This window comes from Carcharodon carcharias, chromosome 26 (genome assembly GCF_017639515.1).
Source record: "Carcharodon carcharias isolate sCarCar2 chromosome 26, sCarCar2.pri, whole genome shotgun sequence".
NCBI lineage: Eukaryota > Metazoa > Chordata > Chondrichthyes > Lamniformes > Lamnidae > Carcharodon > Carcharodon carcharias.
In genome coordinates, this window is record NC_054492.1 from 8699631 (window position 1) to 8712501 (window position 12871).

At 46.7% G+C, this 12871-nt stretch overlaps 1 protein-coding gene across 6 annotated transcripts in view; it reads right to left on the minus strand.

Annotated features, from left to right (window-relative positions):
* The window catches only part of LOC121269987 (transmembrane channel-like protein 3), an 86898-nt gene that overhangs the window by 41587 nt on the left and 32440 nt on the right, over positions 1 to 12871 (minus strand). For all 6 annotated transcript variants that reach the window (XM_041175207.1, XM_041175208.1, XM_041175206.1 and 3 more), the window contains 8 exons: positions 11817 to 11923; positions 9819 to 9917; positions 9564 to 9706; positions 7820 to 7967; positions 7311 to 7354; positions 7057 to 7204; positions 6865 to 6974; positions 4605 to 4683 (listed from right to left, as the gene is read on the minus strand). In XM_041175207.1, coding sequence (XP_041031141.1) covers positions 4605 to 4683; positions 6865 to 6974; positions 7057 to 7204; positions 7311 to 7354; positions 7820 to 7967; positions 9564 to 9706; positions 9819 to 9917; positions 11817 to 11923 — 878 coding nt within the window. The remainder of the gene's footprint in view (positions 1 to 4604; positions 4684 to 6864; positions 6975 to 7056; positions 7205 to 7310; positions 7355 to 7819; positions 7968 to 9563; positions 9707 to 9818; positions 9918 to 11816; positions 11924 to 12871) is intronic.

Consider the following 12871-nt stretch of genomic DNA (forward strand, 5'->3'; position numbering starts at 1 on the left):
ACAGGTGAAAGGGCAGTAGTAGCCTTATTTTTAGGAAATGAAGCTGGGGAAGTGAAAGAGGTATCAGTGGGAGAACATTTTGGTGGTAATGAGCATAATTCAGTTAGTGTATTTACAGAGAAGGACAAGGATAGAACAAGAGTAAAAGTTTTTAACCAGGGAAAGGACAATGTTGGTAAACTGTGATGTGATTTTCTTTATTCATTCATGGGATATGGACTTCACTGGCTGGGCCAGCATTTATTGCCCATCCCTAGTTGCCCTTGAGAAGGTGGTGGTGAGCTGCCTTTTTGAATTGCTGCAGTCCATGTGGTGTAGGTACACCCACAGTGCTGTTAGGAAGTGAGTTCCAGGATTTTGACCCAGCGACAGTGAAGGAACAGCGAAATATTTCCAAGTCAGGATGGTGAGTGACTTGGAGGGGAACTTCCAGGTGCTGGTGTTCCCATCTATCTGTTGCCCTTGTCCTTCTAGGTGGTAGTGGTCGTGGGTTTGGAAGGTGCTGTCTAAGGAGCCTTGCTGAATTCCTGCAGTGCATCTTGTAGATGGTACACACTGCTGGTACTGTGCGTTGGTGGTGGGGGGAGTGAATGTTTGTGGTGGGGTGACAATCAAGTAGACTGCTTTGTCCAGGATGGTGTCAAGCTTCTTCAGTGTTGTGGGAACTTCACTCATCCAGGCAAGTGTGGAGTATTCCAACACACTTCTGACTTGTGCGTTGTAGATGGTGGACAGGCTATAGGGAATCAGGAGGTGAGTTACTCATCGCACAATTCCTAGCCTCTGACCTGCTCTTGTAGCCACAGTATTTATATGGCTGGTCCAGTTCAGTTTCTGGTCAATGGTAACCCCCAGGATGTTGATAGTAGGGGATTCAGTGATGGTAATGCCATTGAACATCAAGGGGCGATTGTTGAATTTTCTCTTGTTGGAGATGGTTATTGCTTGACACTTGTGTGACGTGAATGTTACTTGCCACTTGTCAGCCCAAGCCTGGATATTGTCCAGGTCTTGCTGCATTTGGACATGGACTACTTCAGTATTTGAGGAGTTGTGAATGGTGCTGAACATTGTGCAATCATCAGCGAACATCCCCACTTCTGACCTTATGATGGAAGGAAGGTCATTGATGAAGTAGCTGAAGATGGTTGGGCCTAGGACACTACCCTGAGGAACTCCGGCAGTGATGTCCTGGAGCTGAGATGACTGACCTCCAACAACCACAACCATCTTCCTTTGTGCTAGGTATGACTCCAACCAGTGGAGAGTTTTCCCCCTGATTCCCATTGACTCCAGTTTTGCTAGGGCTCCTTGATGCCACACTCAGTTAAATACTGCCTTGATGTCATGGACAGTCACTCTCACCTCAATCATGGCAATCATGGACTGGAAACAGCTGCTTGAAGGTGAATCAGTGTCAGAGCACTGGGAGGTATTCAAACAGGAGCTAAAGAGAGTCCAGTACAAATATATTCTCACAAAGAAGAAGGATGGGACTCCCAAATCGAGATTCCTCTGGATGTCAAAGAGTAGGATAAGGCAAAAGAAGCTTATGTCAGATACTGAGGGTCCAATACTGCAGAGAACAGTAGAATGATAGGCCAGAATGTTCTACCCACCCCCAAAGGCATAAAATCAGGTGCCATAGTTGGAGTGGGGGGAGAATTTGCAAGTGGCAGGGTAGGTGACAAGCAGGGCTATTATGCTGGAACTGTATAAAACACAAATTAGACCACAGCTAGTGTATAGTCCTGGTCATCATGTTACAGGAAGGACGTGATTGCACTAAAGGCCATACAAAGGAGAGTTACAAGAATGTTGCCAGGAATGGAGAATTTTGGAAACGAGGAAGAACGGATAGTCTGGGGTTGTTTTCTTTGGAGCCGAGAAGCTGAGGGGAGACATAACTGAGGTGTATAAAATTACGTGGAGCCTAGATGGTGTGTATCAGAAAAGGAAAATAATGAGCTTCATTTATGTCACATCTTTCATAAACATAGGATGTCCCGCACTTTACAGCCAATGAAGTCAAGTTGGTAGTGCTCACGCCTTTAAATCAGAAGGTCATTGGTTCAAGCCCTTTTAAGAGACTTGAAAAAACATCGAAGCTGACACACTAGTGCAGTGCTGAGGGTGTGCCACACTGTCTTGGGTGCCAAGTTTTGGATGAGAAGCTAAACCAGGTCCTGTTTGCTCCCTCAGATGCATGTGAAAGATCCTATGAAACTATTTTGAAGAAGGAGTTTGTTGTGATATTGTATTCTTGCCAATGAAGCCGATGACATAGACCTTTAGAAGCTGCATAGAGACGTCACTATGACATCACCGTTTGTAAGGCTGGAGGAGAAAAGGTACAGCCTCCATGTTAGGTGTTCACTACTGTCTGTGACTCTGTATCAGTGAGACTTCATGTATGCTTTTATGAATCAGGCATATAGTCAAGTAAACAGCCTATGTAACTGTTAGGATCCAGGCTAGGTCAAGGCCTGTGCAGAGCTGTATATAGTTATTGCAAGTAATTAGCTTCATCTAATTGTTTTCGTCTAGAACCCTCATCAGTCTCAATGGGCTCGACCCGATTGGCCATAAAGTAACGCGTGATGATGATGGACGAGCGTCCCAATGTCATCACGCACACGTGCGATATTTCAGTTGGCGGGCGCATGTGAGAGTGGGCACCGTGCCCAACGACAATTAGGAGGCTTATTGAAGCCATTAATGTATTAATTAAGAGATTTTTTGCTGCTTGTCCAACCTTATGGTTGATGGGTGGATGAATCGGCCAGGCGGCCCTCGCATTTTTGAGGATGAGGTTTCTGACATTAGTTAAAAAAAAACATTTTGACATAATTTTTATTATGTTTACATTCATGTGAGTGAGTTCTACGTGGGAACATTTTTGATTTTAAAACGCTCCAGCTCCCTGCAGCAGCTCTCTGCCTTCAGGGAGCTTTCGTTGTGCGCTTCCCTGCACCAGTGCACTCTTCAGTGCCCGCTCCCCTCCTGCCCCCCACCTCGGCAGCGCTGAGCCTCTCAGCGCGCGCTTCATGCTAGATGGCCGTTAATTGGCCATTTCCCAGCCACTCCTGGGTCCGCTCGCCTGACGACCTGAAAATCCTGCCCAATATCTTGCTCAGTATGGATAGCATAGAGACAGATCCCTTGAAGTCTACATCAAGACCCTCCACATTTATAGTGGCAGCGGACCATAAGAGACCATGACAGAGTTCTCCCCAGTGCCCAGGCCAATATTTATCCCTCAACCAACGTCATTAAAAAAGTTACTATTTCGGCATATAAGTCGACCTTTGAAGCCTCGAAAAATCCCTCCAAAAACCGGGGTTGACTTATACACTGGGTATAAAGTGAGCCGTGGGTAGGTGGTCGGCATTTGAAATGTCATTGGCATCAGATGCATAGGGCGGAATTGTCCCAGATTTGCACTAAGTGCAGTAGCGGGCGGGTAAAATGACGTTTAACCCATCGGCTGCAATGGCGGCTTTTCATACCGTATCGTCCCAAACCCGCCACATTAATTATGCATTCCTGGGAAACGCGCTGTTTCCATGATGGGTAGGCTCTCATTCACCCGTCCGCCATCACCTCGCTGCTTCATCACACTCGCTTCATCATGCCGGGCGCCATATTTAAAGTCTAGCCGCGTGCGCACATTTCCAGCCCCTGACTGCTACACATGGCCCCACAAGGCAAGAAGACTGCAGCCCCCAGGTTTAATGTCATGTCTGTCAAGCACCTCTTGGACAGGCCGGAGGCTCGCTGTGATGTCCTCTACCCCAGCTCTGGCCACAGGATGGGCAGCAACATCACTAATCTGGGTTGGGGGGCAGTAGTCAGCACCAACGTCCTTCGAAAAAAGACAGCCACCCAGTGAATGATCACTTCCATTCTGCCAGAGTAAGCTTCCCCAACATCGAGGTTAAACTGACTAGCCTGTAGTTGCTTATTTTTATACCCTTTTTTAAGAAGGGTGCAACATTTGCAATTCTCCAGTCCTCTGGCACCACCTTGAGTCTAAGACTGGAAAACTATGATCAGTACCTCTGCAATTTCCACTCTTACTTCCCTCAGTATCCTTGGATGCTGCAGAGTCTCTCTCCAGCTCTGAAGAAGAGTCATACGGACTCAAAGCGTTAACTCTGTTTCTCTCTCCACAGATGCTGCCAGACCTGCTGAGGTTTTTCCAGCATTTTCTGTTTTTATTCGGCTTAATAACTTACTATTTTTACTCCAGTGTTATCTGTCTCTCCCAGTATTCTGTGCATCTTGGCATTCCTCTCAGCTCTTGGTTCCCATACTCCTGCCAAAGATGGTTTAAACCCTCGACAATAGGGCTAGCAAATTGTGCTGGAATGAATTAAGAAGGGGCTCTAGTTATGTGGGAGAAGTTTCTGAAATTTTGCTCCTAGCATATCCTAACACAGTGTAAAGCTGTGGCGAGGAAGGGGTGGGGAGGATTTACTCTAATTATCATTCACCTTGGCACCTCTTTGACACTGCGATTGTCAAAATGTTAACTCACTGCTCCCTTAGTTAGCCCCCTCCACCGGAAATACAAAAGCATTGTCTGAAGTTTAACTGCTTACCGTCATGCTCATACTGTTCACTTTGTCAAGCAGAGCGATGATTAAGCTGTAGAGATTGCCCAAGTATAGGACCAACACCCTGCATTACAGACAGAGATAACATTCAACAACATGAAAATAACAGTAACACCAGGGGCCGTAACCTCCCACTAGCACCAGAAAGTGCCGGCCCACAGGAATTAGAAGAAATATATACCTATTTACCTGGTCTTGAAAATTACGTCGTCACTTCTGTTCACCGGAGCTGCTTGGGGGTCTGCAACGACAGATTCCTCGCAGACCCCAGCGCAATGTAGCTCCAGCGTCCAGCCACGCCCCCTTTTTTACAGCATTTGCTACCATTAGGCAGAAAAGTGTAAAGGTCAGTGTCTAAGGTAAGTGCATAGGATTTGTGGGGTGGGGGTGTTGGCTGGAGGGCCGGGGTAGTGGGGGTGGTGGGGGGGGGGGCGGCTGCGGTCAGTCGGAGGTCCGGTGGGTTCGGAGGTCAGTTGGGGGGGGGTGTCGGAGGTCGGAGGGGGGGTGTCAGAGGTCAGGGCGGTGGTGGGGGGAGTCCCATGGGGTCAGTCTCGGTCTTTATAACGGTTACCCAGAAGTTAGAAGAGGTTTTAATTCTTCTAACTTTCTCTGGGTAACTATTGGTATAACTCCGGTGGAACCATGCGAAGTTTGCGAGTTAAACCACATTTTCAGATGGTTTCCAGGGCAGCGCAATTATCCAGAGGAAGGGTGCACTTCTGGGCAATTGCCATGCAAACCCTCACCTGGGAACTTCCCAGAGGGGTTCCCCAGCGCATCATTGGGGTACCCCCCAAGTCCAATGCTGGGGAGCTCGGAAATTATGGGCCCATGTGTCCCGATCAAATAAATTCAGAAAATTTAAGCTCTATCTGCCAGCACCAGCAGTAAAAATAAATTACAATTCCAGTGAAATCTGCAGCTGTTATGCAATGTTAAGAAGTTTTATCCTTTAGGGAAGAAAACAATCAAATCTCAACATGGGATATTAGATAGTTTGGTGTCTTTTAAATCACTGCCCTATGTTTGATCCTGCTTTATTTTTAATAATGGCCCAGATCTTCCAATCAGGATCCCCTATTTCCAACTCTGATCAGGCAAAAGAAATACACATTTATGTTCCTCCGATTTTTCTGGCTTATCTTCCAATGTTGGATCCTGCAGAACTGGCTCAGCCCAGCAAACCCCCCTCAAGGGAACAACGGAGAGAATCCACACAGAAGCTGCTCCCACTTTTACAGCATCAGCTGCCATATTCCGGCAGGTGATGAGTTTAAATGTCCCAAAGCTTCTTTGAGAAGCTACAAGGGAGAAAGTAAGTGGGTGAGGCGGGTAGGATGGCAGGTGGGTGAAGTGGGTAGGTGGGTCAGGGGGTGGTCAAATTGGGGTCAGTCAGCCTGGGTCGGTTGGGGGGGAGGAGGGGGGGTTGGTGGTAGATAGGTCAGGGGGTAGTCATGGGTGGTGGGGTCAGGTCAGTTTGGGGGCAAAGTCTGGTCAGGGGGCTAGTCAGGTTGGGTCAGAGGAGAGTCGGGGTTCTAGGGGGGAAGTAGGGGAGTTCAGTGGGCAGTTGAGGGGGTTAGTGGGGGAGTCAAGGCTGTCAGGGGAGTCATGGGGGTCAGGGGTGGAGTTGGGGGTGAAATGGGGGGAGGTTGGGGGGGGTTAGTTGAATAGTTACCCAGGTGTTAAATAGGCTTTTCCCTGTCTAATATTACCTGGGTGACTATTCAGATAAGTCGGAACTGCACAGTGTCTGCGTCTAACTCAGAGTTGGAGACCTTTTCGGAGGATCCTAGGGAGCAGGGGAATTGCCCATCGGAAGTTCAAACTTCCCAAGCGATTCCCATGAAATCTTTATGTGGGAACTTCCGAGGGGTCCTGTACCACATCTACTGGGGTATGTCAGGTCTCCAACCACCCGGAGACTGTAAGACCTGGGCCAACATTTACAACAGTTCATAGGACTATTCAGCTCCATATCCCCCGCTACCAGTGAGTTTTCCAGAAGGTGCTATATGTTTCTGTCTCCAGGCTTTAGGGCTTGGCTCTGAGAGTATAGATTGTGCCTTAAACAATTAACAGGGTCTCACTCTCACTTGACAGCAGCACTAGGTGGATAAGAGTTCACATTTATTTTATGTAGACGAGGCACACATTAATGATTAAATAATGCCAGCAAGCAACTCATTTAGCCTTTCTCAGGAATGGCAAACCTGAGTGACAGGCGGGGTGGGAGACAAGCTCATACCTGGCAAGCTGGAAGCGCAGCGTGGTTCTGGGATGCAACATCTCTAGCTGAGCCACAAGTTCGAACACAGAGGGAGCAATCATGGTGATGAGTGAAACAACCACACTCACCTAAACAGAAAGCAGGCAGTGTGTGAGTACATTCACATAACAGGTGTTGCAATGCCAAACACCTTCAAGGACAAGGGTGTACCTCATTCTTTTCCCACAGCGTCAACTCAACCTTGGTGCGCTCCAGCTCTTGGGAGCGATCGACAACAAAGTAAATGATGTAAATACTGCCAGCCAGTGAGAGAAGTACCAGAATATTGGCGAGGATCCTTAAACTTATTATCATCGCCCTGCAAAAACGATAAGATGAAACCTATTATTTTCGATTGAGTTACAAACGGTATAGTTTTTATGTTAAAGTTGTGTTTTTGCATTTTCCCTTTGACCAACACCTACAAGCTTCTGTCTTTCTTCTTCACTTGTTCCTCTAGAATCGCCTCCTGCAAAAAATAACGAACGTTTTGTATTTACCAGTTAGCAACCAACACTCACGTGAAAACTAGAATGTATATGAAACGAGCACTGGATTAATATACACGACATGAGGGATTTTTGTGGAGTGAATAAACAGGTGGCAGGACGGTTGGTCACCAGAGTTTAAGGTAATGGCAAAATAAAACCAGAGAGGTGCCATGAGGGGAAATATTTTACATGAAGGGTTGTTGTGCTCTGGAACGCTCTGCCTGAAAGAGCAGTGGAAGCTGGTTCAGAAGTAACTTTCAAAGGGGAATCCTGGATGAATACTTGAATTGGAAAATTCTGCAGCGGCCCGCAGAAGGAGCATTGCAAAGCTCTTTCAAAGAGTCAGCACAGGCACGATGGGCCAAGCGGCCTCTTCCTGTGCTGTGTGATTGTTCGGACATATTTCTAGCAGCTGGGGGATGGGTCGTCAGCAGCCCTCTTACCCGGATACTGTTGATCACTGCGGCTGTTTTACTCTCTGCAGCCTCTGGATTTCCGATCAGATAATCCCAGGCGCAGAAGACCTTCCAGCAGAAAGTGTAGTTCTCATCTGAAGTGCTAGCCATGCTCAGCCGGGAATTCTTCGCCATTCTAACCAACAAAACAATGAAGGGGGTTACTCTGCATTTTAACAGACACACTCACAGACAAGGAATTCGGATGCGGCACATGCGCTTGAATACTAAAGTCTGAGATGCTGATGGTATTGGGCCTTGGGCTTCATTTCCAAAAAGCAGGCGAGCTGAGGAGAGCAACCCGCAGCTCATTGGTGCCACACAATGGGAGCTTAGGCCGTTCACCCACAGAGGAGTGAGGAAGAGGGACGTTCAGGTATGGAGTTAATGGTGGCATGGTTTGAATCTGGGGGGTCAGGATGTGGATTTCTGCTCCTCCTGGCTCCACAGTCAAGTAAGAATCTTTTAAAATCTCACCTTGTTGGTCGTGATGTGCAGCCAGTCCCTCCTTTAAGGCCTGGTTTCGGAGAGCAGCTGATGCCAAGTGCCTCAGCTGGTCAAACCACCCTTAGACTGGGAGGAGGGGGATCTCAGACTGGTTTATCCCCCACCCTTGTTTGTACTTACAAAGAACCTGACACCTGCTTCAGGCCCAGACACTGCACAATCATTTCCTGACCTAACACAATGGGCATCTCTAGCGCAAGAAGACTCTGCAATTCCTTTTTGCCATATTGGAGGCTTAGGAAGGGGCAAAAGTATCCAACAAATGGGCTCTGGGTAGCCAAATTTCTGGGCCAGTGTCTCACAAGTACAGCACAAACACAACACTGTTCTGTTCGTTGAGAGCATTGGCAATTATGAAATGGGTTCTTCCCCTCACTATAACCTGATCTTGTAACAATATTCGTTTCATTGTCGGCAAAATGGCTAAAAAGCTGAGAAGGACATTTATACGAATGGGGATAAACTGAACCCAGGTTTTGTAAACACCGGTGATAACAATCTGTATGTCTTGTGAACAAACAGCCACATGAATAAAACTGGTGGGACGAAATAGAAAAACAAGCAGAAGAAGCAACAAACACATGGGCCTCAATTTTAAGCCCCCTCCCCACCAATCAAAACGAATTGACCCCAACCTATTTAAAATGCAACAAACATAAATCAGGCCATTGCTGAGGCTTCTCCAAATGACAGGTGGGGGCCTGATTAACATTCAAAAGGCACAACCTGGTGACAACGTTGTCACTGGGGTTCAGTATCGGTGGGGCATCCCGAGCTGTGAGATTCCCAGCAGCAGATCTGAGGTGGGAGGATCTGACCAGCCAAGGTCACTACAGCCTGGCTGTCACTGCTCCCCCGCTGACACCATCTCCACCTGTCTACCGATGATAACCTCATGCCTTAATCCATCCAGTACTGTCGGCTGGGGGCCCAGTCACTCAATTAATGTCCCACCCGCTGACCACGCTGCCCATTGGGCCAGTTGTCGGGCAGGAGGCTGAAGTGGATTTTTTTTTTAAGCGAGGTCCTGCTGTTAATCTCGGAAAGGCCTCAGTGCGTCCCTGGCCTTGCCAGGTTTTCTTCCCATGCCCCGAGTGTCACCCCACTTCCTTGTTAATGTGGCAACCGGAAAGTCAAAGAAACATTGCAAACCAGCAGAAAATACTCCAAATAACTAGAAATCCATGTTAGTATGGTAGGAGGATGTGCGGTTTAGAGTTATTACTTTCTCAGGAGGATGATGAAGCTGTAGGCAAACACTGCCATCCCAACCATAAAGTAGGCCAGTGGCAGACGATAGCCTGCCCTCCCAATCTTCCTGTCGTTGCCATAGTAACCGTAAAACATTACAGAATATTGGAGGTAGCCCTGCATGGCAGACAGAATGAAAGTCAGAACAAGACACTGGCTTAATTAAACGTTTAAGCAATTCACTGGGGTGTAATATTGGTAAAGTAATAAAGGATGTTGACAGGCTTGCCCCGAGTGACCAGATGGTGTCCAGATCTTGTGCGGATGCGACGTATCCTGCAGGTATAGTTTTGCTGGGAACGCTTCCAAACGGAGCGCCTGCTAAAAGCTTGTAAAAAAAAAACACAAAACAGATGCAATCCCATTACTGATTTTACTGAACTGATGTCAGCCCATATTAGACTGATTGAAAATGGAATTGAATATGTTAATTTCTGCAAGTTAATGATAGACAATGCAACATGGTAAAATATCACATCAAAGCGTTTTAAACTAAATTTAAAATTAAAGGATCTATCTTGTTTTGTTGCATTGGACGAAACGTTCATGCTACTGTAATCTTGCTCCAACTGAATGATGTAATGGGCATTCCTTTCAGTTCAATTTACACCAACTTGACTTTATAGAGTACCTCTTAATGTAGGAAACGTCTCAAAGTGCTTCTCAGACAGGGAGGAAAGCCGAGAGCGAGCCTCTGTAGGAGAGATGACGGGAGAGGCTTGGGGCTTTTAAAGACAGACGTGGCAGCAGTGAGGAGTTAAGGAAAGAGTTGGACTGGGACAGCTGGAACCGTAGCGACAGGACGGGGGAGAAGCAAGAAGGGGGAAATAGTCCAGAGGCTGGGGTCAGAGGACTGGTAGGCATTGAAGGGTATAGAAGGGGTGCAGTGCATGAGGCCACAGAGAAGTTGCCAAACCTTCAGGACTGTCTAGGAATCTCCAAGACTAAAAGATCAATCTCTTCGGCACTGCTGCAAACAAAGCCAGGAGAGAAATCAGTGGGGCATTTAAAAGAAAGGTGTTTTATTTTCACTTTAATGAAAACCCCTTAATTATAAAAATGGTGGAGATGTGGGGAAGAAATTGATTTGATTGACAGCTAGGAATCAACCAATCAGGTAATGAACAGTCTGTTGCTTTCCAATTGGCCATGGGAGGGCATCACTCTGATGATGGACCTGACAGTTAACCAATGGCGGGACTTAAGGGGTAGGGTGGTGGAAGGTCATGTGATGAAATCTCCCAGAGTATGTCTAACCATGGCAACCCAGCTGGACGCAGAAGGTATTGCAAAGAGGGGTAAGGCTTTTAAATTCAATTCAAATTAAATTTTACTTTTGACAGGGTGGAAAACTGACTAAGTCTTATGGCAAGGAAACCATGCAGGCTGTATGCAGGTGGTGGATGATCTGCCATCACCAGAATTAGACCCATCCCAAAAGTGAAAACTCATTCAATATGTACCTTTGGAGACAGGGAGCTTGTGTAAAGTGGTGAGGAGAGAAATTACTGAGGGTGAGCAGGGCTGAGTGTGGGACAAGATATGAGCAGAGGATTTTGGACAAATCAACTTCAAACACAAGACATTAGTTTAGCTACAAGAGCAGGTCAGAGGCGAGGAATCCTGCAGCAAGTAGCTCACCTCCTGACTCCTCGAAGCCTGTCCATCATCCACAAAGTACAAGTCAGGAGTGTGATGGAATGCTACCCACTTACCTGGATGAGTGCAGCTCCCACAACACTCAAGGAACTCAACACCATCCAGGACAAAGCAGCCTGCTTGATTGGCACCCCATCCACAAACATTCACTCCCTCCACCACCGACACACAGTGACAGCAGTGTGTGTATCACCTACAAGATGCACTGCAGGAACACACCAAGCCTCCTTAAGCAGCACCTTCCAAACACATGATCGCTACAACTTAGAAGGACAAGGGCAGCAGACACATGGGAACACCACCACCTGGAAGGTCCCCGCCAAGCCATTTACTATCCTGACTTGGAAATATATCGGCCGTTCCTTCACTGTTGCTGGGTCAAATTTCTGGAACTGCCTCCCTAACAGCACTGTGGGTGTACCTACACCACATGGACTGCAGTGATTCAAGAAGGCAGCTCCTCCCCTTTTCAAGGGCAATTACGGATGGGCAATAAATGCTGGCCTAGCCAGCAACACCCACATTCCATGAACGAATGAAAAAAAAAACACCATGCAGTACCACCTACCTCTGGTAATATAACAAACGCTCCCGTCATTATAGTCAGCACTATGTTGATGCCAAACATCCATCTCAAAAAGATAAAATACGAAGCAACTCCAGAGCCAAAGTGACCTAACAATGATAAAATATTTCACTAGTACACACAATGGTAGCACACTTCCAGTGGCGCAAAGTCTTATTAAGAAGATAAGAAATGTTGCTGAAAAAAGCGACATGCTGTCAAAGAATTTCATCTTGTACTCATCAGGGTAGATGCAAGAACACCAAATTTCAAAGACAGCAACAATAAAAATGAGATAAGAGATCGGAGGAGTTGGCCATTTGGCCCTTTGAACCAACTTTGCCATTCAATAAGGTAATGGTTGACCTTCTACCTCAATTTCCATATTAATATATATATCTATAATAATTTCTGGATTGTTTCAAAGTTCGATAGATGGTAACTTGCACTACTGTCCTCCTCAGGACAAGGGGTGTGTGGGGAATGGACGCTTCCCATTTCAGGTAGCCATTGGCAGCATCAAGCTTCCCAGATCAGGCACACAGATAGCTATAGAGCAAATCTTCCTCCATTCTGTCCTGACAATGTGCCTCAACCCCAACAAAACCATTTTCCTATTACGCCATTACAATTGCATTCCAATCCCCATATCAGCTGCCTGGTGACCTCTCTTAGTGAGACAGAATAAATTGTACGCACGAGAGATTAAGCTGTCCAAACTCATTTCATTTAAGATTATTCAGCTGGCAAAGACTTTCATTTGTTCAACCTAGATTGGAAACAGGGTCCTGGTGCTGGGAGTATAACCCACTGCACCACCCAGTTCCTCACTATAGATGTTTGAGCCCACACACTCTGTGCTTCCTCTGCGAGTCAGTGCTCACACAAATTAGTGTGACATGGTCAGGTACAGGATAATATTGTGTGAGAATTTATCCTTTTAATTCAGGAGTGCACGAAACATAAAATGTGATTCATACATTAGGCTGCTCCTTCTCCATGTGAACATAGGGGTTGTATGATGCTATGAACGTCAAGCTTTTCATTACAGCAAGACT